The sequence below is a fragment of the Dendropsophus ebraccatus genome, chromosome 5, assembly GCF_027789765.1.
Source record: "Dendropsophus ebraccatus isolate aDenEbr1 chromosome 5, aDenEbr1.pat, whole genome shotgun sequence".
Taxonomy (NCBI): Eukaryota; Metazoa; Chordata; class Amphibia; order Anura; family Hylidae; genus Dendropsophus; species Dendropsophus ebraccatus.
Genome location: NC_091458.1, coordinates 50,534,398 through 50,561,671, shown reverse-complemented (window position 1 = coordinate 50,561,671; position 27,274 = coordinate 50,534,398). Strand labels below are relative to the sequence as shown.

At 40.8% G+C, this 27,274-nt stretch overlaps 1 protein-coding gene across 1 annotated transcript; it reads right to left on the bottom strand.

The window, feature by feature from the left end:
- Nucleotides 1-388: 388 nt before the first annotated feature.
- LRRC63 (leucine rich repeat containing 63) lies at nucleotides 389-25,029 on the bottom strand. Its single transcript, XM_069970155.1, has 11 exons — nucleotides 24,978-25,029; nucleotides 22,299-22,424; nucleotides 19,720-19,836; nucleotides 19,049-19,522; nucleotides 16,674-16,721; nucleotides 16,191-16,339; nucleotides 15,301-15,399; nucleotides 14,855-14,991; nucleotides 3,966-4,049; nucleotides 1,738-1,977; nucleotides 389-1,077 (listed from the first exon to the last, which is right to left on the bottom strand). The coding sequence occupies exons 2-11, from the start codon at nucleotides 22,420-22,422 to the stop codon at nucleotides 894-896; spliced, it is 1,656 nt and encodes a 551-aa protein (XP_069826256.1). The 5' UTR covers nucleotides 22,423-22,424; nucleotides 24,978-25,029; the 3' UTR covers nucleotides 389-893.
- Between the last annotated feature and the right edge of the window lie 2,245 nt (nucleotides 25,030-27,274).

Here is a 27,274-nt window from a genome sequence, read left to right as displayed (position 1 = left end):
CCAGTTTCTATTTACACCATGTTTAATAAATCTCCCCTTAAAGTGACTGTACCACCAGGCCCAGGCAGAAGCACTGGAGGCGGGCCGACCCACCCTTAGTGGGAAGAAACTTCAGTCCCTCCATGACGTGACTCCATTAGAATCAATGGAACCCTATCATAGAGGGGCTAGGGTTTCCTCCCACTAAGGGTGGGTCGGCCCGCCTCCAGTGCTTCAGCCTGGGCCTGGTGCTACAGTCTCTTTAAGTCCTTTTTACCTACCCCATTTGATGCAGTAAGTGGGCACAGAGTATTGGTCGAATTTTCTTTTTAGACCAAGTTACCAGTACACCAGTGTATAAAATCTCAAAAATCTGAAATTATTTTAATATATTAGAATTTCAAAACGCTTTAATTTAACATATTCAACATATTAGTTAGTAATATTTTTTATGGCAATTGCCTCTATAAAATAATAAACTTCATATAACTGTAAAGATAATGGGGGGTGGGGGATTTTTAAGATTGGCAAATCTATACATTGGTCTTAACTAAATTCCCGCCTGTTTCCCGCACTGGATTTATTAAGCGGCACATGCTTCTTAAATAATACGGCGCAGGTGAGAATGCCATGCTGCAGCCTTAGAAGTGTATGCCAGATCGGAGCTGGTGTATATTTCTACTATGATTAATATGTGTTTGCAGGCGTAAATCATAGTAAATTGGCCACACCCTATCATACCCAGATGCCCACCTATCAGTTGTATGGGGTGTAAAAAAGGCAAAAAGTCACAAATTTTTGTATAAACGGCTGATTGCGCGAATATTTTTTACTTTTTGCAGTCTGTGCCCAGGCGCAGGCATGATAAGTCCCCCTTCATTGCATTACTCATTCATGGCTACCAAGAGTGTACATTAACGTTCATAGAGGTGATAAGTCAGTGATTCTGTTTGGCACATAAAACTTCTGTAACAAGAGGGTGAGCAGGCATGAAACACAAATGGCAGCTTGCGGATCCCAAAGATTTTCTCACAAGGTCGGATAAAGCGAAGTCCTTCCCCTGATAAGGCTCCTCGGCAGCAGTCACAGACCGCCAAACTGGGGAGAAAAGGAATTGTCATTAACAAAGTCATAAAAGATCAAACCCCATAAATATACAGCTATACTGACCAATACAGGCCCTACATATAACATGACTGCTAGTGCTACACCTCATAGTACCTGTTATATTGCAAACTTACCTTATACTCAATATATCCCTATAAGCCAAGCATTTTGTGGGGATTTCATTCACAGAGCAAATCACTATGGGGGAATTGATTAAGAGCAGCATTTCATACGCTGCTCTCATCTCTAAAATTTTACCACAACTTATTGTGTAGCCCTGGCCTAGGTAGCCAAACCCTCAAATGGAAGCCTCAAATGTATCCTATTGGCAGGTGTTTGGTATCAATCTGCCCGATTTTTTATTCCCCAGGAGATACGCTTCTGTAGAAGCATGGGATTCTGTTCTTTCCATTGCCATAGCCATGCACACATGGCTGCACTGAACAATCAGCTACTATTTCGCTTTCTTTTAGTATATGGTCTGTATTGTAATTTCCTGTATCTTAATTATGTTATCGTGTGGTTATATGTGTGAACATGTATTCTACATTCATTGTGTTCTCATAGTAGACGTATGCATATAGGTACAAGTGTTAATGCACCTTGTAGTCCTATACATTCATGTTATCAGACTCAGAATGTAGGACTTACTTCTGTAGTAAGTGTTTCACTTCATTAGGAATAGCTGCAAAATAGCGAATCATGTTATTTTTGGCAAAAGACATGGCAGCTAAGTCCAGTAGGCGTTGTGGTTGAATGTGGGTGTTTTCTCTCCAGAACAGAGGGTGCATCCGATTATTCCCCACACGTAGGTGTTTTAACTTCAGCTTTAGCGCTCCACATGGTAAGCCAGGCAAGCTATTTCCTTCCACATTAAGGAACTCCAGTGCCCTAGAAACATACATTATGCTATTTAAATAGGCACTATTAATAAAAAAAAAAAAAAAAAAAAGCTTTTGACATTTCAGAGAGACATATCAAAAGTTTCGATCGGTTAGGGTTAGAGATGATCGAACAGCGGATAATTGTAGGTTCTATAGAACTCGAACTTTGTTGAACCTTCCGCATTTAATTCCCGATACCTTTCCAGTCCGTGGGGAAGGAGAAGACAGCCAGGGTACAGCCTGGAATTCCGAGATTCAGCCTAGGTAATAGGCTGTATCACAGAATTCCAGGCGGGACCCGGGCTGTCTCCTTCTTCCCCACGGACCGGGAAGGCATCAGGAATCAAATGCACAAGGTTCGAGTTCTATAGAACCTAAGATATTCCGCTATTCGATTACCTCTAGTTAGGGTATGTTCACACTCAGGAGGAATTCCGCAGCAGAACTGTCAGTTGAAAGAATTGACACTTCTCTGAGCGGAGAGCGGCGGCATCGGAAGAGCGCGCGCTCTCCCATACAGAAGCACTGTCACACTGAGACAGGCGGAATTCTGCCTCATTTACTCAGTGTGAACATACCCTAAAGGTTTAAGTGTTAAGACCCATACTAATTGGGAGAAAGAGCCAGGAGAAGTCTGCATGCAATGCATTCACTACCGGCTCTGTGTCATGTGACCTAGGTTGACTTCCCATGCAAGGCTATCCAGTCCTTCTAGGCACAGAGCGATGAGAGGATCACGTGGCAACATGGTCGTCTATCTCCTCATTATACTGATTAATTCAGGGTCCAAACATTGTCCAGTTCCTGGACACTAAAAACATTTGACATGTCTCTCTGACATACCAACACAAGAGGATTCCCATGGCACCATGCGGAGCCAAAGTCTGCAAGTGAAGTGGCATGTGGGATGCACACCAGAAGGTCAGTAATCCAAGTAAGTGACACACTTGTAACAGGATTGAAGGAAGATGTCCGACAGCATCCAAAGGTGAAGGACAAAGTTTCTTTAGTCTATATCCAGGTACATTAGTGTTTACCTGGATATACAATAAAGTAACTTTGACCTTCACCTTTGGATGCTGTTGGACATCTTCCTTCAAGCATGTCTCTCTGACATGTCAAGCGTTTTTACTACAGGTACTTGTACCTGTCATATCCAAACATTTAATATGTCTCTCTGACGTTTTAAAGTGTTTTTTTTTAATCAGTCATGGTTATAGAGTTTAGACTTCTCACTCTCTGTGAACGTGACTAAGACGGCCCCATAGACTTACACTAAGAGTTTATCTCGGTCATGTAGCACAGAGCCATGTGTTGAGGGTACACTTCTCACACCTCATCCTAGCAATCAGTTAATTTAAAGTGAATTTTGGTGAATTTATTTGGTGCATTAAGGCACTAACCTGCACATAGGGCTTTATTACATGCATATTGCCATGCACAAATTTACCAGGACTTGTGAGTCTTATTTCTACGATTTACTGTGGACCTATAGAAAGGCTTTTGAGTCTATTGTAGTAACATGGCTGGCTTTTTCTGCATGTTTTTCTTGGGAAAGTTTATGGTCAGGCTTTGACTCTTATACAATCTGCCGCTTATCATGTAGACTCTAAATAGAAAACTGTTCTAAGAGATAGGAGCAGACCTGATTTTGAAAGAATTTCTATTCTGCCACTTCTCTTGTGTATGGGGAAATGTTCTGGTAACAATAGCTGCAATATACAGTCTGCCATAATGTGTAACAAGTGTCTGCTGTTTTTGGGTGTCACCCCACCTTCCTCGAGGTGTAATTTGAGAAAAAAGTGTGTAAATTAGTAAATTGAGTTTTATAACTTTGTGCCAAGTGTTGTAATTTTGCATTGGATATACTTTTAAAAATGGGGTCAGGTTGTAAGTGGCAGTGACTACGACCCAACACAACAGGGCACCACAGGTCCTTTAAAGTAACAACATTATTATTACCTTTAAGTAAACAGTAACAGTAATGGTAAGTACCTAAGATTAGATATCTCATTTGGAATTGAAACAATGTTGTTATACGACACATCCAGAACCTGCAGATGCGGCAACAGAAACAGCCTACAGAGGAAGCAAAGAGACATAAAAACTATGTTAAGACAGGACACATAAATAATGTAGAACATATATTAAAAGAATGCTTAGGTGTTTACATAAAAAATCCACTACTCCATTACTCGGTATCATATAAGGCTTAAAGGGAACCTGTCACCCCTCGTGCCGGGGTGACAGGCTCCCGACCCCCGTTAGAGACCCCTATACTTACCTCATCCCGCCGAGTCCCGCTTCTGGAGATGGTCGGGTCCCGGAGATCTCAGCCGCTGCAGCCCGGCGCGCGCGCTGAGAGATGAGTCCAACGCTCATAGAGAATGACGGAGCGCTGGACTCTCCTGTCATTCTCTATGGGTGTTGGACTCATCTCTCAGCGCGCGCGCCGGGCTGCAGCGGCTGAGATCTCCGGGACCCGACCGAAGCCAGAAGCGGGACCCGGCGGGATGAGGTAAGTATAGGGGTCTCTAACGGGGGGTCGGGAGCCTGTCACCCCGGTACGGGGGGTGACAGGTTCCCTTTAAAGCAGATACTATTTTTACCATTACAAATAACTAAAGTGTCCCTGTCAGTTAAAAAAACACTTTTGAGATATCACAAAAATAAGTTTTGATGGGTTGGGGTCCCAGTGCCGAGATATCCACTGATATTAGAATCAGCGGGGAGAAGCGTGTAGTTATGTGCTTCACTCCCTGCTCACTGTGGTCCCCATGCAGTTGCACCACACAGGCTTCAGTATAAGCAGCCAGTCTAGATAAACTGGACAGAGATCGCAACTCGCAGATCAGTATAGTGCACGAATTCTAGTGCACACTTATTCTACTGATCTTTGAAGTCTCAGCATTAAAATCCTCACTAATCACTTTTGACATGATCAATTTTTTTTTTATGACGGAAACGTTAAGATTAAAACTGTACTTAATATCTATGCAGTGATTAAAGTGACTAAATATAAAATTCATTCTCAAATGCTAGAAAACAAATCACCAAAAAAATGTAAGCAGTACCTGTCATTAAAACTAACACACCGTATGCACAATATAGTCAATTAGAATGGCAAAACTGCTACAGTAAAGTTTGAAAAAATGTGGTTCTTTGCAAACCATTAGGCAAACAGTATGTACCATCTGGGTGTTATAGGCAGAGGCTAGATGCATCCTGCATGCCCAGTGTGTAGTCTTAGTTTCTGCCCACTAGAGGCCAGTATCAGTGTAGGCCCATCCCCCTAAGGTCACCTTAACGTGGTGAGATGATACTTTCTATGTGATCAAATGATTTGCTAAGAACCTAATTTTTCCAAAATGTTCTATAGCAGTTTTGCCATTCTAATTATCTATATTGTATATAAGGTATGTGTCAGGAATCTGCAGTAGCCTATGTGAACTGGACCTGATGTTTTGCCTTTGTGTGCCACACCCGATTGCTTCTCAGCTTCTAGCTATGCAGGAGTTAAGCTGAGAAGCTTCTGGACTTGATTTTATACCTGTGTTGTTGCTGTGACTGACGGGTTTCTCTGCCTGTCTGTACCTGGGAGATCAGACGGCCGGTCCAATGGGGATCCAGACCGGGCTCTTGGTCAGCATAAAGCAAAGCTGAGGCTGAGTCCCAGCGCTGGCTATTTAGGTTAACTCCTGGTCCCAGCTCCCCCGTCTATTCCTGCAAACCCCTCTCCTAATCCCTCTGTTTGACTTGACTTGTAATCTGACCTTCTGCCTGACTATTTGACGATCCCTTTGCCTGCTGATTTTGTACTGCGTTGCTTGTGTGGATTTGACCCGGCTTGTTCACCATTCTTTTATGTTTGTTTGTCCGTCTCGTTTCTGTGTGCACTTTATCAGCGTAGGGAACGCCTACGTGGTTGTCCACGGCCGCCTAGGGCCGATCGAGGCAAGTAGGCAGGTGACAGTGGGTGGGTTCAGACCTAGGGCCCACTGTCTTGTCGTGTCTTGCCCGATCCTGACAGAATGTCATAGCAATTGCAGAGTGCTGTTGCACTCTTCTGTTTTTGTCTGTATCTTAACCATGTCTATTGGTTGTGTTGGCCATTTGTCAAGACTTTTGACAGTCTTGACAAATTAAACCTGTATTCACAATACTAAGTTAAAGCAAACAAGCATTCACAGGTACCAACATGTCAAGTATACTTCAAACATGAGTCCACTAAATAAATTTTTTCTCCAGGTGGCAGTAGGCCCAGTGTATGAGCCCCAGCTGTACAAAAACAGTTAAACCGGATCATGTCACCATGTTTGCCAATGTAACAATACAAAGGATAGGGAAAGAAAAAACAATAGGCACACATGAGGATAAAGGAGGGTAAAAACAATATACTTAATTAAACTGTGCATCTTGTTTTCAATAGAAAATAGCAGCTAAAGAGGTCCCCCCTAAGTACATGTTTCTATACAGAATCCTTATGAATGGCATCTGCATAGCTGCCTACGCTCTGTCACCATGCTCATCTATAGCTGTAAATGGGTTTCCTGGTTGTCTTACTCAATGCTCTCTCTCTCTGGCACCTGTGCTGTAAGTTTGGGTTCCCACATACACATTTTGGTTAGGAATGGATCGAAAAGACAAAAAAAGGAGCAAATCTTATCATTATCATTTTCTCTGTGACAGTTCCACTCCTGGCATGGAGTTTGCACTGGGTAATTCTCCACTTTTATCAGTGGCACATATGAGAAGGGTTACATAATACTACAGGTTCGCAGTTAAAGAGACCCACAATCTGCCCACCCCAAACCGCTTGTACCGCTGGGGTCTGTTCGGCAGGTAATACAGTTATTGTCCTAAAAAACAACTTTTACACTTGCAGCTCTGTGCCAAACTGGCGTGGCCTAGACTGACTATGCATTAGGCTGGCACAACCTCTCTGTCCTTCCTCCCCGCCCTCTTCATCATTAGGAATGCCTCAGGCAGATTGTCTACTATTCATCAGCTGTGTCAGCACGGCACATGGGCTGGATTGTTAAGGCACCTGTGCAGTGTTTACTGCACAGGAATAGGAAAAATCCTGCCAGTGGCATTCCTAATGATGAGGAGGGTGGGGAGGAGGGACGGAGGGGTGGTGTAAAGTTAGGGCACAGATACTCTAGGCCACGGCCATTTGGCACAGGGCTGCAAGTTTAAAAGTTGTTTTTTAGGACAATAACTGCATCACCTGCCGAACGGACCCCAGGACAGATCTTGGATTAAAAGCCGCTATGCGAAGGTACAAGTAGTTTGGGGGGGACAGATTGTGGGTACAGAGTCGCTTCAACAATTGCAGTTTGTTATGTCATGACAGTACTCTGCCCTTAGGTAGCATAAATAACTATATCCAATAGACTAGTTACATGGCATATGTCCCTTTGCTTCAGTATAGCAGTACTGAATGACTCATCCCAACTATGCACTGCATTCATGACAGTGGGTTAGTAAGTCTGCTTTATACAGATGCGGTACCCTTGCTATGACTTTAGTTCTCTATTTGCTGGCATATCTGAAAATACTTTGTGAAATCCGCTGTGAATCTTTGTGCAGTGAAGTTTTCTTTCTGCTGCGAGTATGTGTTAAATATGATGTGTTTTACAATGAACAATATCTTGGTATAATATAATGTAAGTCATATATATATATACTGCTGACCTCACCATAATAGCACAACACTATTCACTGTATAAAGTGATTGTAATACTGACATTATAATATCATATTCTATACTAAGGAGACGTGTATAAGTTGGAAATAGATACATAAGTGTACACAGCACTATTCACGGTTACATGACTATGTAGGGTGGTAATGCTGTACACAGCACGATAACTATACATCCATGAGTGGAAACAGGTTATGCTGATGCATAGAGAAAGAGTTCTATATTTGTTATGGTCATATATGTGCAGACACAAACACTCAATTATAATAAACCCACCCACACACATGACATTGACAGTGAGTCATGAACCTATATAAGATGGTAGTTACCAAGATGGAGGTTGGTTGGATCAGGGCTGTACAGAAGGTATGAGCCCTATGTCACAAGAAGGATCCAGAGCCTTCAAGGAGAAGGTTGTGATGTAAGCGTGAGGAATCCATGATGGAAGCGTGAAGGAAGGAATGTCTCCCAGGATGCTTGAGTGAAGCAACAGCTGCCTGAAGCTCGTGACGATTTGTAAGACAAACCCTTCACTTCATAGGACTCTCATATGGACACTAGACACTAAAGACTGTAAGACGTTTCTCTGATATTCTTTTCTATTCAATTCTGTAATTTCACTACTTTTAAAGAAGAAGCAATAAATCTCCATTTTATAAAGAAACCTCTCTGATGTCATCCTACTGCGGCGAGCCATAAACTACAGGTGCTAACGCCATTTTCTACAGTTTGGCGTGCCAGCCATACCAAGCTCCTTTAGCTTGAACAGGGGGGAAGAGTCGAGACCCCAGAGACAGACGTTTCAAGCTTTCGGAACACGGAGAACCTAAGGACAGTAGGAAGGACAACGGGAATCCAGCCACGTGACTGTGCTGATGATCACGAACAAGTTTGTAAGTATGGAAACTTTATCTTCTATTGGGAAATGTGCTGTAGAATGTACAGTAAAGTCTAGTGATAAGCCAGATTTAAGTATAGCATGGATGCATTTGTATTCACAATGTAGTGCTATGAATAGAAACTTAGATGAAGATTTAAAATTAAGAAACATTGCACATTTGGTGAATGTTTATCATTCTTTTGTTGTACAATGTATGGATCCTAGTGTAACGACTGTAACTGATCCAAAAATAGACACAGCTACGCAGTGTAGTATTTCTGAAGAGAATGTGTCAATGGGCGATGCTGAAGACAGTTCTTTTCAGAAGAAACTTTTAAATATAAAGGAAGCCAGCTTAAAACTGAAGTTACAAGGATACTTGATAAACCTAAGTAAGGAATTAACTGCATATGATGAGAAAGTGCATATATGCAGGAATTCAGAGCTTTTTGAGAGTTTTGCTGAGAAATTTGATCTATCAAATGAGCAAAAAAACCAATTGTTTAGACTTTGGCTACCAGTAAATATAAGTAGATGCCTAGAATTAAAAAAGTGTTTTGACAATGATGAATGGTTACATTGTGATGACGTAGGACGGTTAAGGTTACTCTGCAATGCTACAGAGGTTCTTACTTTGGACATTTTGAATAAATTAAGAATTGGCTGGAACGAATGTACTTTTACATTCATGTCCATGTACAAACGAGCTTATAAAGTTATTTGTTCTAACTTGTCCAATGTAAAAAATTGCTTTATACAGAAGTTCAATTTCTTAGATCCTGTAACCAGAGTATTGGCATCTGACAAGGAATCTATTTTGGAAGCTGCCAAGGTAATCGATATCGCCAGACGGCAGGAGTGGCAGAGTAAGTCAAAGTCCCACAGAGAAATCCCACAAATTAGTCAAAAAGAGATTAAAATGTCAAAACAGCCATGCATCTCTAAGACATATTTCAATGATGAAATTTATTTAGAGAGACGTAAAAAGATTCATGTAAAACCCAAATCTTACTTTGAGACAATGTCAAAAGTAAATGATTCAGGAGTGAGTGTGACAGCTGCTCAGACACCTAAAAGTAGGGAGAGACCAAGGATACGTGATCCTCGGCCTGTCACAGAGCTGTCAAGCAAAGACAGATTGGTACCAAATGGTTCCAAAGCTGACATGCTTGCACTCATAAATAACAAGATCAGGAAAATGCATAAATTAGGAGAACCTCAATATTTGAGAAATGCATTTCATATAGTCAATGATTTTCTAAATCATGAAGTGTTCAGACCTGGAATAGGGATTGGCTAGATGTTTCATATAATATGTGAAGGATATTAATTACTGGTAACGGACCCGGCTTTGTACTAAGGACTTGAGTTATTTAATTACGGAATAAAAAGTAGTTATTATGTATTATTAGTAATATATGAGATATTATTAATATGTATAATGCTATGCAAATTAATACATAATAATAAGGATAATAATAAAAATAATATTTTTTATTTTTATAGCACCAGCAGATTCCGGAGCACTTATAATCATAGTTTAGATCCTGAGAACAAAGAAAGGGAATTAATGACAGTTTTAAAAGTGTAACTGGTATAGATATATACAGTGTATATGGTTTAAGCTAATAACCTTTCTCCCCCTAGGAATTCTTTTTAAATGTCAGAGGCTATAAATAAGTGTATGGATTACTTCTCAGAGGTCAGGATATGTATGTACAGGGATTCTGCATTGTATCTATTACTTTTCCATTTGTTATTAACTCTAGTAGTTAATTTCAGGAATCACTCCCAATGGCTAAATTCTTAAATGTATGATATGTGATTCTAATGATATTTTCTCTCATTATAGAATCTTCACAAAAGAGTATGAGCATTTTTGTGGTTAATGATGGAATGTAAAGTAATAGTTTTGTGTTAGCCTGCAATGCTTTTTAATGATGTAACTAATTTGTCATAACAAAATCTGTCACTAACATAAGAGGAATTGCATTTGCTGAGATTAAACAATGTATTGTACTGTTGCATGTTATTCTCATTCAGTGCAAGTATTAAGGCATGTGTTTGGATAAGTGATTGATGGGAACAGGAGGGCCTGGAATGTCCTTAGAGTTATAAGAGACAAATACAGATACATGTCTCCCTCTCTCACCCTCTCGTGTTTCATGTCTATATGTTTTCGTCTGTGAAAACAATATTTTAAAGAAAGGCCTATATTTTTCTTCAACATGGAAGAATCGGTATATTGAGGTACAACCAATACACCAAGACTTGTTGGATCCATTAAACATCTATTTTTTAGAAGTATCCTAGGAATATACTTAAGGTTTTTATGCGCATTATTTTTTAAGAAGAGATTAAATGTGAAAATCCTCTGAGATGAATGAATGTACACATGTCAGGTATAAGTGATGTGTGACATGTGTTATAGCAGCTGCTCAGTATGTGTATGGTACCGCGTGTGTGTGTGTGTTGTGACTAAACCATGAGTAAGGAAAGTATCTTATTTGTTAGAAGGGTTAACATGAGATAATATAGGAAAGAATATTAAGTGCACAATATTTTAATTATCCTGAGTATCATCATAAGAACACTGATATATATATTTGATGTTTATCCAAATAATATACAAAGACACATTTTCAGAGATACATAATGGTTTAGGGGTTATATTTAATCATGTCATTATAAATATGTCATTATCAGAAGTTTAAGTTCATTCTTTAACAAATGTTGTTTCAGTTTCTTACAGGACTATTTGATGGTGTCATTTCAGTTCTTTCAGTTGAGAAGTCCAATACACAAACACAAATGTGTGAACACACAGTGTGTGCATATATCTACAAGCATATGTGTTTGATAACAGTATGAATATATACACACACACATATATACACACAACTTTATGTTTCATTTGGGTATGTTTATTTTTAATGTGTTCTCATTAGAACTACGATACTACTGATGTCTGCCTCAGGTTACAAGAAGATAACTGTCTGCCAAGAATTAGCAAGACATATCACATAAAATATTTCATTCACTCATACAAATATGGTGGTTATGGAAGGTCAATAATATTATATTGCGGTATTATTAATAAATATAGCAAATACATGTGGTGATAGTGTTCCAGTAAATAAAGGAAGTAGTATATAATATAAGAACATGTGAAAGCACACTGACTTTTAACGAAAACAAGGTCTATAACAATAATATTGTTTCATTGATTAGGAATGGTGTTTTTTTAAAGGTAAAAACATTCAAACAATATTTTTGGTAAATAGTGGTGATGCTTCTTCACTGAATATGGTTACAATAGTCTGGACTTTTGATAGTATTATTTTGGTGACATATTCATTGAATGAAACATTCTGTTATTTATTCTATCTGAATAATGTTGAAAACATCTTTGGGTATAAGGACACCAAGTCATTTCATGATAATTTAAAGTGATCTAACTATTGCAAGACCATATTCTATTCTTACTGAATACATACATGAACATTCTAGTAAATGAGGTTTTTGAGTAAAATGGATATGGGAATAGTTAAGGTAAAATAGAGTGATATGCTATGGTACACTGTGATTATCATAGGATAGTAATAATCACCAAGTTTTTGGTGTAGGGTAGGGAAGAAAAAGTAGATCTTCAATCAAGACATCAAAGCCTAGAATTTTTGTATGGATTTTTGATTTTTTCCAGCGTTGATGATCAGTAGCCAGAGAAAGAGACTGAGTTGTAATTCTTATCCAAGTAAAGCACTTGAAGGGAACAGATAAATCATGGACTGTTTTACTATTCTTTTCTTTGATCTACTGGCATGCTGAGACTTCTAGTACCACAAGCTTCTAGATGGCTATTGAACTTTCTTCAGGTGATCTATCCTGGGACTATGCTAGAGTATCTTCATGATTGACATTCTTTTGTTTGTAACATTTTTAACTATGTCAAGCCAACTACAGATGCCATGACCGGAAGTCGAGTGGGCAGAATGTGAGGGAAGCTTAAAAGTCTGCACAATCCTCTTCTGCTTGCACAATCCTCTTCTGCTAACAGCAAGTCTACAAGTGAGTTTTAAAAGACTTTGTTCATTTCATTAAATCTCCTCCAGTGGTCATGATGGCAAAGGACAAAAGATGGCATATGTAAGTGATGGTTGCTGGACTATGCTTTTATCAAGTGTAAGTTATACAAGATTCTATCATCCTCAGCGAGTTGTTGGAAAAGATTGTTCCCAAAGTCTGAGAACAATGGACTTTGTGCTATAAGCTAAATCTTTATCTCCACAATCTGGATGAGAAATGACTGTGTTATGTTACAAGATGTCTGCTCTAGGTACTGACGTTACAGAGTTAAAGATGACCCTTGTAAAGACTACAGAAGTCAGATGAAATGAGGAAGTCGTTTGCACAAACAAGGGGGGTCAAGAAGTGCTAACTCTTTGTGTGTTTTTTTCAGTAGCCTAGCAGGTGTCAGCTAACAGCTTCAATTCCAGAGAGACAAAGACTCAAAGACTCTTTACCATGCAAAGGATAATATCAAGACATTCATTTTGTTGTTTACTTTTTCAGCGAAGGAATTATTTTTCAAAGGACTTTGCCAATCTTATTTTGATTAGTTAACAACAAAGGAATGTATAACCTAAAGACTTTGCTACACCAAGAAGAATAAAGTCATCTGAACTACCAGGTTTTCCATGGATCCAGATGAAGACAAGAAGATACATTTTTTAGACTAGGCCTAGCTAGAATTCTATCTTTTTATAAAATCAAATCACAGTTTCTCATAACATAATAATTTAAATGCTACAAATCTATTATGGGTAAAGTGATAATTTCCATAGACTTGTTATTAAAGTGATAGACGTTGTCTGTGTGTTTATAAGAAGAATGAAGAAAGAAGATTCCGTGATCTCTAATGTATAAAAGGTATTGTTCATTGGAAAGTCTTGATACATTGAGGAGTCAATACAATGTATTTCATCCTCAAGAGGGGGAAATGTTAAATATGATGTGTTTTACAATGAACAATATCTTGGTATAATATAATGTAAGTCATATATATATACTGCTGACCTCACCATAATAGCACAACACTATTCACTGTATAAAGTGATTGTAATACTGACATTATAATATCATATTCTATACTAAGGAGACGTGTATAAGTTGGAAATAGATACATAAGTGTACACAGCACTATTCACGGTTACATGACTATGTAGGGTGGTAATGCTGTACACAGCACGATAACTATACATCCATGAGTGGAAACAGGTTATGCTGATGCATAGAGAAAGAGTTCTATATTTGTTATGGTCATATATGTGCAGACACAAACACTCAATTATAATAAACCCACCCACACACATGACATTGACAGTGAGTCATGAACCTATATAAGATGGTAGTTACCAAGATGGAGGTTGGTTGGATCAGGGCTGTACAGAAGGTATGAGCCCTATGTCACAAGAAGGATCCAGAGCCTTCAAGGAGAAGGTTGTGATGTAAGCGTGAGGAATCCATGATGGAAGCGTGAAGGAAGGAATGTCTCCCAGGATGCTTGAGTGAAGCAACAGCTGCCTGAAGCTCGTGACGATTTGTAAGACAAACCCTTCACTTCATAGGACTCTCATATGGACACTAGACACTAAAGACTGTAAGACGTTTCTCTGATATTCTTTTCTATTCAATTCTGTAATTTCACTACTTTTAAAGAAGAAGCAATAAATCTCCATTTTATAAAGAAACCTCTCTGATGTCATCCTACTGCGGCGAGCCATAAACTACAGGTGCTAACGCCATTTTCTACAGTTTGTAACCCGGACCCTTTAACCCCCCCGTCGCCCGCAGCGTACATTACCTACTCGGCGCCACATCTGCATGGGAGCTTGGAGCCTTACATGCAGCTGCGGCACTGAGCAGGTAATGTAAGCTGTGGGGGTTATAGGGGCCGGATTACATACTCGCAGCAGAATGAAAATTCTGCTGCGAGTATGTAACCCCCATTGAACTTCACTGCACAAGGATTTGCAGTGGATTTCACGGCAAACTCACAGCGTGAAATCCGCTGCGAATCCGTTACGTGTGAAGGCACCTTTAGGGTAAGTTCACACATACAGGATCCGCAGCAGATTTGATATCAATGTAACTTAATAACTGAACACAGCATCAAATCTGCACCATTTTTTTTTTTGTCCCTGCATTAGAATTGAGTACCGTTTTGAATTTTGAAAACTATAAATTAAAATTTATATACTGTACTGATGTAAGTGCACTGTTTTGGGAGGATCATACCCATCAGGAAGAGATGACAATGAGCAAAATGACACAATGAGGGTCCTGAGCTTCTTCAGCTTGTGGATACCATACGGGATATCCTTGAATGGGTTGTTTCTCAGTTTAAGCGATTCCAACTGTTCAAGATTGTACACCTATAAAACATGGCGGAAATAATCCAATTTATCAGAGATAGTAAAGGGCTTCCAGCTGTACACATAGCGATTCAATAGACCAAACCCCATAGGTTTAACAGACAAAATGTACTTGTGTATAAGTCTATTCTATACCACTACATGTTTTATCTACAGGATATAAAAGTATGGTCTGCAACTGATAGGAACAGACCCTACATATAAGGCCAAATTTTAACATTATATATATAATTCTTTTTGTGTTATTGAACATTTTATACAGAAGAGTAGGCAGTGCTGCAAACCGGGATAAATAGGAAATCGGCTTACCTCTGTAGGGAACTGCCAGAATTCATTAAAAGAAAGGTTGAGGTAAAATAAAGAATTATACAGAGGCGTCAGATCTGGAAGCCTGGATATAAAGTATGCCTGCAAAAAGAGAAACTTACTTATAGCAGGGAAAAATCTTAAGGCTGAGTTCATACTTTGTCATCGAGTGCAATCGTATGATCAACCCCAATGGTGCCTGACATCTGACAGGCCCACTGATGCGATTTATCGAGTTCTGACAGGAAGCATAGTGCTGCATGTCGCACTATACTTCTTCTCAAAAAATGATGTATATTCAAAGCATTTATTCATATACTAGAGTATACGAACAATTGCAATCACAATCGTAACTGTGATCCTAATTAACGCTTATAGTTCCAAAAGCACTCGTTTACAACCGTTTATCGTTAATCGGTGGAAATGAAAAACTGCTTTGTCTAATTAGGACCCTAAGCCATGTCCCTACTCCTGTATTCTGTCTTGCCATCTTTGTGACTAGAGACAAATCCCCCCTAACAAAAGGCAGTGGACATGAAACTGCAGAAAAGGGAGACACCTAGTGGAAAGACTTTAGAACTTTTTTTTCTTGGGTAAGCCAGGGAGAATAAACACATTTGCACATTTTTTTTAACATCCAAGCTCTTGAAGTTTATCCACTGATCCTATTTGTAGGTAAACCCAAAACACAGGGCCTATACTTGATGTTTAATAAACTCCTTAGGATTGCGATTTACTTATGTATAACTCTTCCAGGCTTTCTGATTTGTACATGTATTTCCCAGTAGGCTGGACTTACACTGGCAAATGATTAAAGCATATTGCCACCATGTATGTTTTTCTTTTCGGGGGGGGGGGGGGGGGGGGGGGGGGGGGGGAACAGGACTACTTACTTTTAGGCTCAAAGCATGTCCTCCATTTACAAGGCACTCCAGCATTGCAAGTTCACAGTGAGTTGCAAGGATTTTACTTTGCTCATCATGTAGTGTTTGAGAATTTTGCAATCTCTGAGATTTAAAGAGCTGCCTAATGGAATCGTCTCCTGCAAAAAGAAAGGACAAAGGAGTTAAAGTATTAGAAATGCCTCCTCATCCATATTTTTGCCCTCTTGAGCCCTGATATAGCTTGTCTAGGCTGCAAGATTATATTTATGACATTCAGATTTCAAACCATAATACCGCTCCATCTCCTCCTGTTCTGGGTAGTAGTGACATAAAGTGGTATAGGGCCTGAATGGGCAGAATGCTCATAACACATTGTAATGTTAAATCTAGATGTGCTTTGTGTCACAGACATTCATTCTCTTCCTGCCCTAATTTTACACTGGGTCTAGCTTACCAGTTGTGCCCCTCCAATTCAGAAAACCGGCTACTTACTCTGCACGTTCATGCCATCTTCCTCTTTTAACATTGCTTTCTGCTGCTCTGTACGAAAGTACAAACACAGTGCACATTATATAGCATGTAGGTCCCACATTCTGGTAATATACAGTGCTGTATTTAAAGACCACACATATTCTATTTGCAAGTAAGAACTTTTCACAGTGATATATGTGGGAGAATCCAGAATTCCGGATGTGCTGCTAGCCAGCCCAGGCAAGTACTGCAGGATGCTGCATTTTACTCGCAGATTGCTTGTGGCCCTTTTTCATTAAGCTTTCTGAGGCCTAGAGTGAAGGGAAAGAATAAGGAATATAAAGGAAGCACTTCTACTATTTGCTGGATGCTTTTTTGGCTTTAGTTGTAAAAACTGCAATGGCATTTTTACAAGGGACCCTGTGTGTGAAGCGTAGGGGAATACACCTGAGAAGAAAATGCCATACCTACAGCATGTTAATAAAGTGTGTTGCATTTAAAAGAAACCAATCAAGACATTTATTGGGCTTCCAAAATGTACCTCACAGCCGGGTCTCCTATGGTGTCGGGGGTTCTGAAAAATGCATTTTAATCCCCCACGTGAGGCAGGGGGAGAGCCATGATCTAGTCATGGCTTTCTGTCCTGTCAATGCGTTCTGCAGAGTGACTGACATCCGCTAACAAGCCTTCTTGCCTTGACAGAGAGCCTAGACTAGTCACAGCCCAGATGACTAGTTCATGGCTCTTCCCCTGCCTTGTACGTGGGATTAAAGTGCATTTTACCCATCATGAAAACCACAGAGCCTGGAACCCCCGATGAGGTCTGTGCAGCTGTTCTGGGAGCCTCATCTGCACAAATGTGCGGATTGGTTCCCATTAAAAATAAATAAAAAATAATAATGCCTTTCGATAGCGGGCAGTGCAGGTCAGCAATCTGCAGGGTAATCTTTTGGCATCAATGCAGTTGGGTTGGGTTTGTGGCTCTGGGGTGACTCTTCTTATTTACAGCTGCGTTTCACAGGCGTCCTCCGGAGCACGGGCAGAATTGAAGGAACCTTTGCCTGCCTGTTTAACTCTTTTCCCTACTTTGATTGGGCCACTATATTTCTCTGGGACACCATCAGACACCATGGAAATGCTATACAATATGCCCAAGGGATGTAAAAAGGACTCCATAGCTGTTTGTTTGTACACTACAGGAGTATTCCCAAATCGGAGGGATAAGGCTCCTTGGAGGGATAAGGCTCCTTGGAGCCTTTATTGAGTTGCTGTTCGGCACTAGGAAACAGAACCAAGCGGAATACTGCACCAATGAACACAGATGCCGCCTAACAGACCCCACTGGCCTTACTGGGGTCTGTTAGGTTTTCTGGGCATCTGTCATGTTATTTCAGACATGTTATAACAGGACAAAAAAAATATTACATGCAGCGTTCTTTTCCATGTAGCTTCAGAAGTGCTGAACCGAATATCTAACAGTATGAACCTAGTCCAACGTAATATTCTCTCGGAAATAAGTGGGTAAATATCTCTGCGTACCCAGGAGATACATAAAACCTACCTGTTATTAGGAATCTTCAACCAATCGATGTGCCGTCGCTCCTGCCACTGGAAGGTTAGGTAAATATAGATACGACCATGCGGGGTGAGTTCCGTTTTCGAGCCCTATAGGATCAGAGTAGGGTTTGTGCACAAAACTCACCCAGCGTAGTGGTATCTGTGGTTGCCCAATGTTCCAGCATCAGAAGCCACTGCATGCAGATTGGGTGAAGATTCCTAATGACAGGTACTCTTTAAAAGAAGTTTACTTTTAGGAAATTAAAAATTTACAAAATGCACACTGAAATAGGAAAAGGTGTGACACAACTACCAAGCTGTTCTTTCTCTGCTTTGTTGTTATAGTGCCAGTAGACAGACGAAAGGAAAAGCTGAATGACAGATCATAGACTGGTTGCTAGATATTTTTTCAACAGATGTGACAAGGACGCACATCCCCAGCAACCAGACCGTCTGCAAATATCCAAATCTTCAGATCATGGCAGATTTATCACCGAGGATGGCATTAATTATATTAATGCAAAAATCAATGTATCGAGAGGCTTTTTTCAACTGGGAAGGCAAGACATACTGTACTATATCTGTCTTATCCAATGAGCCATGTTGGGGGCCTGTTATAATCAGGGTGTCAGTTCATTTTAATATTAGCTCATGATGTCCAGAAATCACTGGTAAGTATACTGTATGGCAGTAAACATGGTCAGGGTCAGGTTCAGATTCAGGGGATGGATGGATGGATGGAGGGATGGATGGATTTCGATTTCATGATAACAGATGATAAACTATCAACAAATTGAAGATTTTTTTACTCAAAATATTTAATTTATATAATTCTTTACCGAGAGCAAGCTGCAACCGTAGTGGGATTCGTTCTGACCTCGCTGGTAGGTGATCAGATGACAGTACCACGCTATGAACCCTTTTTTGTGGTTTGTGCTGTAACCTAGCAATGTTGTCTTCCATGATCCTGTAGTGCAGTTTGGAGACTGTGTGCTTCCTTAGGAAATCACTTACATTTCCTGATGTTGCAATAACGTCGTCAAAGGTAAATTCTGGAGGCAGAAGTTGGTAAGGATAACTATCCTGCTCATCTGAGAGAACATTTACTACTCGCTGTTTGTGGCGTCTCTTTGACGGAAAATTTGCAGGTCCACTGCGCATTAGCTCTGCGTCTTGTGTTTGCTCAGAGATAGCAAACTTGTGTGTTCCCTGGTTACCATGCAATGTGCCAATGTTGTTCCAGTGTAATGGGTAATCATCACTGTGCATTCTGCTTGCAGCCGGTGTAGGGGCTTGCTGTTCAAGGATCCAATCTGTCAAAATAAAGGAGACTGTTTAGTTATTACATATTAAATAACATAACTATCGTGTGTGTTTATTAATTTCCCATTTTTTTTAAGCAGTGAGACCCACTGTTGTGAATAATTTTTGGCACGTCTGATCACATGGCAAACTTTATTTCGATTGACAGTAACGCTTTCAGAGGATTTTAAACACATACTGTACATACTTTCAGTCAGCAGGTCGATCTTTTCCACAACATAACTGGATATATTATCTTCACGATTTGAGCTTTGCACCACCTGGATCCCTGGCTGGTTTTCCTGTGCGTAGAGAGGTGGAATTCCTGAATAAAATAGATACAGATTTTATACACAGAAAAGATGAAAAAATAAAATAAAAACATTTCAGGGTATAACATGGTAATAAATCTAAAGGGAATCTATCAGCAGGTTTGTACATATCTGGTGATTGGGTGAGTAGGTGAGCGGGACTTCATGGAATACAGGCATCCTCCAATTTCTATAATTATCTAATATATTTTTTGGTGATTTCACTGTGTATGTGATACCTATCTAGTATCTTTATTATTCCCCAAGGCTCTGCCTGAGTATTTACTTTCATCAATTGTTGTTCACATCATGATGTGTGCCATCTAGTGGAGGCTGTCTGTATTTCTACAATTTTACATACTTTCATTAGCATTTTGTATGCATGTGCAATATATGATCCTATAAAGTATATTTATATGTCCCCTCACTGTTTGTTTGTCCATCTGTTTGGTTCTGCTTCACTCCCTTCATTTTTAATGAATTTTATCAAATATGAATTATCTAAATAAAGGTTTTTGATAATATCTACTTGTGATTGTCCTGCATTTTCTGATCCTTCATTGGATTTTTCTTTTTTTGTGGTGTTTGTAGTTGTTGGTGCATTTAGGACTAGTTACAAATTAGTTTGGTGCACTGGGTGGTGTTCCTCAGCCCCTCAGTGCCCTGTCCTGCCTGCCGGCTCTTACATCTGGCATAAGTTCTTAATAAATTACCCCACCCCAATGGCTCGGCAGTCCACACCTTGATATATGTAATCATTTATTGTCCTCTCTTATATAACAATAAATAGGCTGAAAATGTTTTTCATATTGCCATTAGTTCTTAGTGTTTTTCTAAAAAAAAAAAACCTCTTTAGGAGTCTAAAAGCAACCGCTTGTTAGTGAGATCCAGTGATACTCAACTAATGTGCATGGGCAGATTGCGGTAGCAATAACATTTAGTAATGTTCCTCCTTTGCGCTAGGTTTATTTGGTTACTTTGCTATACCATAACAGAAGAACATCCTGGTGACCCTTTTAAAGCGACTCTGTACCCACAATTTTTAAACTTGCAGCCCTGTGTCTGTCAAAAATAGTTTTTTTAGGACAGTAACTGCATCACCTGCCAAACAGACCTCAGGATAGATCTTGTATTAAAAGCAGCTATCTCACGGTACAAGTGGTTGGGGGGGGCAGGTTGTGAGTACAGAGTCGCTTTAAGAATGTGAAAGATTCTGACCCACATTTCAGCATCCCATATACTTTAAAGTGTCACTGTCGTGAAATTTTTTTTTGCAGAAATCAATAATCCAGGCGATTTTAAGAAACTTTGTAATTGGGTTTATTAGCCGAAAAATTCATTTTTATCATGAAAAAGCAGTTTGAAGCTCTCCCCCCTGTCTTGATTGTTCTCCTATGGAGAGAGCTAAATAAAAGACCAAAACAGGACAACAAAGAGTTAATGTACAAATACCCTTTATCTCCTCTGACAGTCACCACTGACCTCTCTGAGCTCTGATTACAGCTGTCACCCAGCTCCTGCCTGTAATCCTCTGTTATCTGCTTTCTGCTGTCGGCTAACTCCCCCCTCCCTCCTCCCATCTCCCTAGAACAGACAGGGTTGTGTCTGATGCAACAAGTCACAATTTTTAGATTTTTTTCAGTGGATGGAAAAGAGGAGGGAGGGGGGGACCTGGGAAATAGCTTTTTAAATGCAGATAATGGCATATTTGGCTAATAAACCCAATTACAAAGTTTCTTAAAATCGCCTGGACTATTGATTTCTGCAAAAAATTAAATAAAATAAATACGACAGTGACTCTTTAAAGTAGTATGCAGTATTCAAGTCTCAGGGTCCTTTTCCATTGGCAGATTACTGCCTGCTACGATCACTTACCTTCTATATACAAGTCTTCAGCACTTGTTATTAACGACATTTACACAGCCCACATGTTGGAAAAAAACAGCACAAAAAATCACTCATGCGGCCGTTCCGTTCTATTATTGTCGGCAGTACACTCCCCGTTTACATAGGGGGAGAGGTGCTAGAAACAAAGATTTTTATTATGTGATCATATGGGCCAATAATTGTCCCATGTAAAGGGTCTTAACTCTGCTCACAATGTGAAAATAGAAATGTGACTTTCTGTAACACTCGCGAGCATCCAGGAAGGTGGGTGGGCGGTTGTGGGTTTCACACTAAAGATCTGGTGGTATTTTAGTGTCATTACATATACTCGTTCCCTGACCAAGAAAGTAGGATCTCAGCAAGATGGTGAAGGTGTCATGATGGTCTCTTGTTTATAGACTGCCAGAACATCACTTGTGTAAATAGTGCTGGCATTCAAATAAGGAGGTAGAGACAACAGCCACAGACTTTCTTAGGGCAAGTGGTATTACCTGAATGAGTATGGAGTCCCATAGTTACTAGTTCCACCATTTTGTGTGACATGGGGAAAAGACATATAGGAGTTAACTATGGCACTGTGGTCTGTTACCTGTGTCTTGGTTTAAGTTTGGCTGCTTTCCACTTAGTACAGGTAGGATTTTAGGAGGAAGAGGTCTACGCAAAAGCTTTGGTGGTTCCATCATACTTTTCAGTGGTAGGCATGGAAGATCCATAGCTAAAGAGAAAGAAATGCAAAAGGTTTTAGGCTAGGCTTACATTTATCCGGCGATCCGGCTGAGTTTCCCACAATGAAGCGGATCTTTGAACTGATCCCATTGATTGGAATTGGAGAGTTTAAAGCATGAGGCCCTTCCAACGGGCCCCCGGATTACCATACGGAGGAACGCATTTTGCCATCTCCAACAACTGATAGTTAATGGAAAAAAGGATAGGATGCCTGATGACAAGTGATGCATTTTGCAGCTACCACCAGTTTCTGGTAAAAAAAAAAAAAGATACTGGACCACCTGATGTATGTAAACCCAGAATTCTCAGTTGTTTTATTCTGGTCAAAAGTTCAGTATATCCCCCCACAAACAAGATATACAAATCTCTGTGATTAACATCAATGAGACGTTTCGTAATCTTTGTTTTATAATGTGGTAAGAAAGAAGAAACAGAAATAGATACAACAATGAAACGCTGTACTAAGCCACTGTACCAAAATAAGAAAGACCTACTACATGGGAAATGTAAACCACGGGTATACAAGAACAAAGTCGGCATGTCTTATTTTTAACAAGAGAATGATATTACTAGTTATTATTACTCATGAAGTCTTTGTATAAGCTGCACGACCACCTCTCCCCTGTTCATCTATGGTCCCTTAGAGAATGATTCTTATAAAGCAATACTCAGTATTATTACCAAACCCATGATTCAAGTCAATGAAGTTGCATTTTGGAGAACAATGGGGTCTGCAGATAATACACATAATACTGTGCATCATGTACTAATAATAGCTGAAAAAGGAAATGAACTGATGATGTGCAGCTTATTACAGGCCTTCAGGAGGATGTGGGCATGAAGAGGTGTATACTATTCAGCAAGAAGATGTTGACCAAAAGTGTTGATCACAGCAGGACCATCTGTCACCATGCACAGTCAGTATATGATATATCATGCGTTAAAGGAGAAGTCTGGGGGGATTGTAAAAAATCAATTCGGACAGGGGGTGAAGGGGGAACATACAAAGACAGTATGCTTACCAAACCTCGTGCCTGCACTGTGCCGCATCATCGGGCTCACGAACCCCGCTGGATGTTGTTCAGAGTAAGTCACAACCCAGCTGACACGTCATTTAAGGGTGGGATTTAACCCGCTCAGCCAATCAGTGACTGCAGCGGTGTCCTGCCCCAAACACTGACTGGCTGAGCCGTTAAGCGGGCCGTGACATGGCTGCAAGGGAGATGTGCAGACTGTCAGCGGGGTCCAGGAGTAAGTCGCAGCGATGAGCACCAGGTTGCAGGAAAAATGTCCTAATTTATTATGTTCCCCCCATCCCGAGATTGAAATAATTTTTTGTCCCCATGCCGGGACATCTGCATTGATGTGTCTGGCCCAGATTTATCAAAAAAGCCCATAGTAACCAATCACGGTTCAGCAATTACTTCTCAAGTTGCTCGGATGAAATGAAAGCTGAGCTGTGATTGGTCGCCATAGACTGATAGATCTAGGCCATATATCATAAATTAGAAGTCTCTGCTGTTAGTACATCCTGATCTCACCGACCTTCAATACAAAAATAATCTGAAACCTTGATAAAACTCTGTATACAAAAGTGAACAAGTAATTGTATGGCTCCGATTAAATACAGTACTCTGAGTATCACTATGATAAAGTGTGGATTCCTTTACATTTAAAGGGGTTATCTGGTCAGGTAAAATGTATGTTGAATCATCCCTCCTCCTGGAGACAAAGAATTTGTTCCATACATGTCATTACCTTTTCTGTCTCCTTCCCCCAGTTCTGAGCTGTTGCTTTCTGCTAAAGACACAGAAATCTGTGTGTGAGCCTGTTCTATCTGTCTCCCCCCCCCCTCCCTTCTGAGACAGCTAATGTTAACAGTTTCCATGGCTGGATGTCTCTGCACTGTGTAATGCAGGAGAGTTTGGCCTCACCGAGTGCACAAACAGCAATCCAGGGACACTGTGAGCCATTTAAAAGGGAGAGAGCAGCTCACACAGAGATTTCTGTGTCTTCAGCAGAAGGCAGCAGCTCAGAACTGGGGAAAGGGGACAGAAAAGGTAATAACAAGTATGGAAAGAATTGTTAGTCTTCAGGAGGGGGATGATTTAACATGTATTTTACCTGATTGGAATACCCCTTTAAATATTAATATAAAATAAAAATAATGTTAGTGGGCAATATCCAAAGATTATAAGGTCACCTATCCACAGGTCATATCAGAAGGAGCTTGACCCCTGTGACCCTCCTGATCTGATGCAGTGATGGGAACTGGTGTGAACTCTGCCCAAAAGCCATATGGTTGCCATGACTACAAGGCAAGATGGCTGCAACATGAACTTACAGCCCTACTACTATATAGCGCCTGATAAAGGGATGGGACTGTTACTGCAGACATGTCCATTGTCAGCTACCTGTCCCAGAAATGCTATGGCTACCATATGGCAGAATATAAGAAGCACAGACAGACGGACAGCTCCGGGACTACAGGAAGCTATGATCCCGAAGTGACCAACACATAACGCTGCGTGTACACAGGCACCTATGCATGTAGACAGTGCAGGCTCTATGATAGCATATCTGCCCCTGTAGTCTCTATGTCACCCACCTGCGCCGTGTCACATGACCGCACAGCGGAACTTTCACTGTTCTTACACTTCATCGACCTAGAACTTCTCCATGGCAACCGGCCCAGACAACGCAGCGAGGCGGCTCACTAGCGCGCATGCGCAGCACAGTCCTGGAATGTTTCTGCTAGGGCAGTGTACTGTGTGCGGGGCTGTGACGGGGATGCACAAGGCTTCGGTCACACAACACAAAGATAACGTGACATGAGACATAGCAGGGCTGCGACAGTCATTTTATTTTATTTTTTTCATTTTGCCATTGAAAAAAAGAACTAAAGTATCCTGGTGAATGAGACACTGATGGAACCCACATTATATACTTCTATCTCAGAATAAATACAATGGAAGGTTCCGGGTGCTTTCATGCACAGAATCTGGGTGTCCTGTGGATCCAGCATGGTGACCTATGGCGGACTTACAAAAATATATTCAGATTTCACCTGCATTAAGGAAACAGAAAGACCCCATTACATGTTTATTACATTTGTTATATTCAATGGCGCACCTTACTGGGGAAGCTATCTAATAGAGTAAACTACCTACTGGGGGACATAGCTGCTGGGGAGACCCATTGAATGTGGGAAACTACTGACTGGGGGGCACATACTTAATGAGAGAAATTGCCTATGTACATTGTGGGAACACCTGTCTACCTAATTGGGGAGTCTCCTATTGGGGGTACCTGCCCTAACTACCAAAGCAACCTAATGGGGGAGTCTACCTACTGGGGGTACCTGTCCTAACTACTAAAGCAACCTAATGGGGGAGTCTACCTACTGGGGGTACCTGTCCTAACTACTAAAGCAACCTAATGGGGGAGTCTACCTACTGGGGTACCTGTCCTAACTACTAAAGCAACCTAATGGGGGAGTCTACCTACTGGGGGTACCTGTCCTCCTGTCCTAACTACTAAAGCAACCTAATGGGGGAGTCTACCTACTAGAGGTACCTGTCCTAACTACTAAAGCAACCTAATGGGGGAACCTACCTACTGGGGGTACCTGTCCTAACTACTAAAGCAACCTAATGGGGGAACCTACCTACTGGGGGTACCTGTCCTAACTACTAAAGCAACCTAATGGGGGAGTCTACCTACTGGAGGTACCTGTCCTAAATACTGAAGCAACCTAATGGGGGAGTCTACCTACTGGGGGTACCTGTCCTAACTACTGAAGCAACCTAATGGGGGAGTCTACCTACTGGAGGTACCTGTCCTAACTACTAAAGAAACCTAATGGTGGTATCTACCTACTTAATGGGGAGACCTATTGTACCTAATGGGGGACTGACCCAAGCTTTCCCAACCCACCTTTCCCTCCCTTCCCAGAATACTTTTCTACCCACTTTCCTGCTTGTCCCGCAGGTTCTGTATAGATGAGTCACCATAGCAGTCAGGTTCAGTTAGAAAAGGAAAGGGAACTTTTCCTGGAGTACCCCTTAAATAGTGTTTATTGAGTGGAGGTATCATTAAGGCATTATGTAGTTGTAATATCCTTAAAGGACAACTCCGGCCAAAAGCATTTTTTAATATGTTATCAGTTAGGGAAAGTTAGACAAATTCCTAATATACATTAATTATGGGAAATGCACATGCTATTTCCCCTTAATTTAGTAGATCATAGAGACTTCAAAATCTCAGAAATTGGTGACGTCACGAATCGGGGGTGTAATTCCAATGGAGTGTCCAGCAGGGGGCGCACTATATATAGAAGTCTATGAGTATCATTGACTTCTATATATAGTGCGCCCCTGCTGGACACTCCATTGGAATTACACCCTGATTCGTCTATGAAACAGGTGAGTCTGCACACTGTACTACTCCCCCATCATCTATCTAGATGATGGGGGAGTAGTACCAGGGCCATCCCCAATCCCCCCCCTCGCCACCACATATGCCCTGGTACTACTTCCCCATCATGTACTCATACTATGAGCACATGATGGGGAAGTAGTACCAGGGCTATCCCCATCACCGCGCTCCGCTGCCCCTGCTCGTCCGGCGGGTCCGCTGCTGCATTTGAGGCCCCTGTCTCGGGGGAAGTTGGCCTCAGACCGGGGCCTACTCCCCCCTGAGTAGAAATGTTATATATAACTAAACACTCATGTGCTTTTGGATCTTAGCAGTCACAGTCAGGGCCGTATTTACCACTAGGCACCCATGGTCCGGTGCCTAGGGCAGCACCTTGCAGGGGGGGGCAGCACCAGGCAGCAG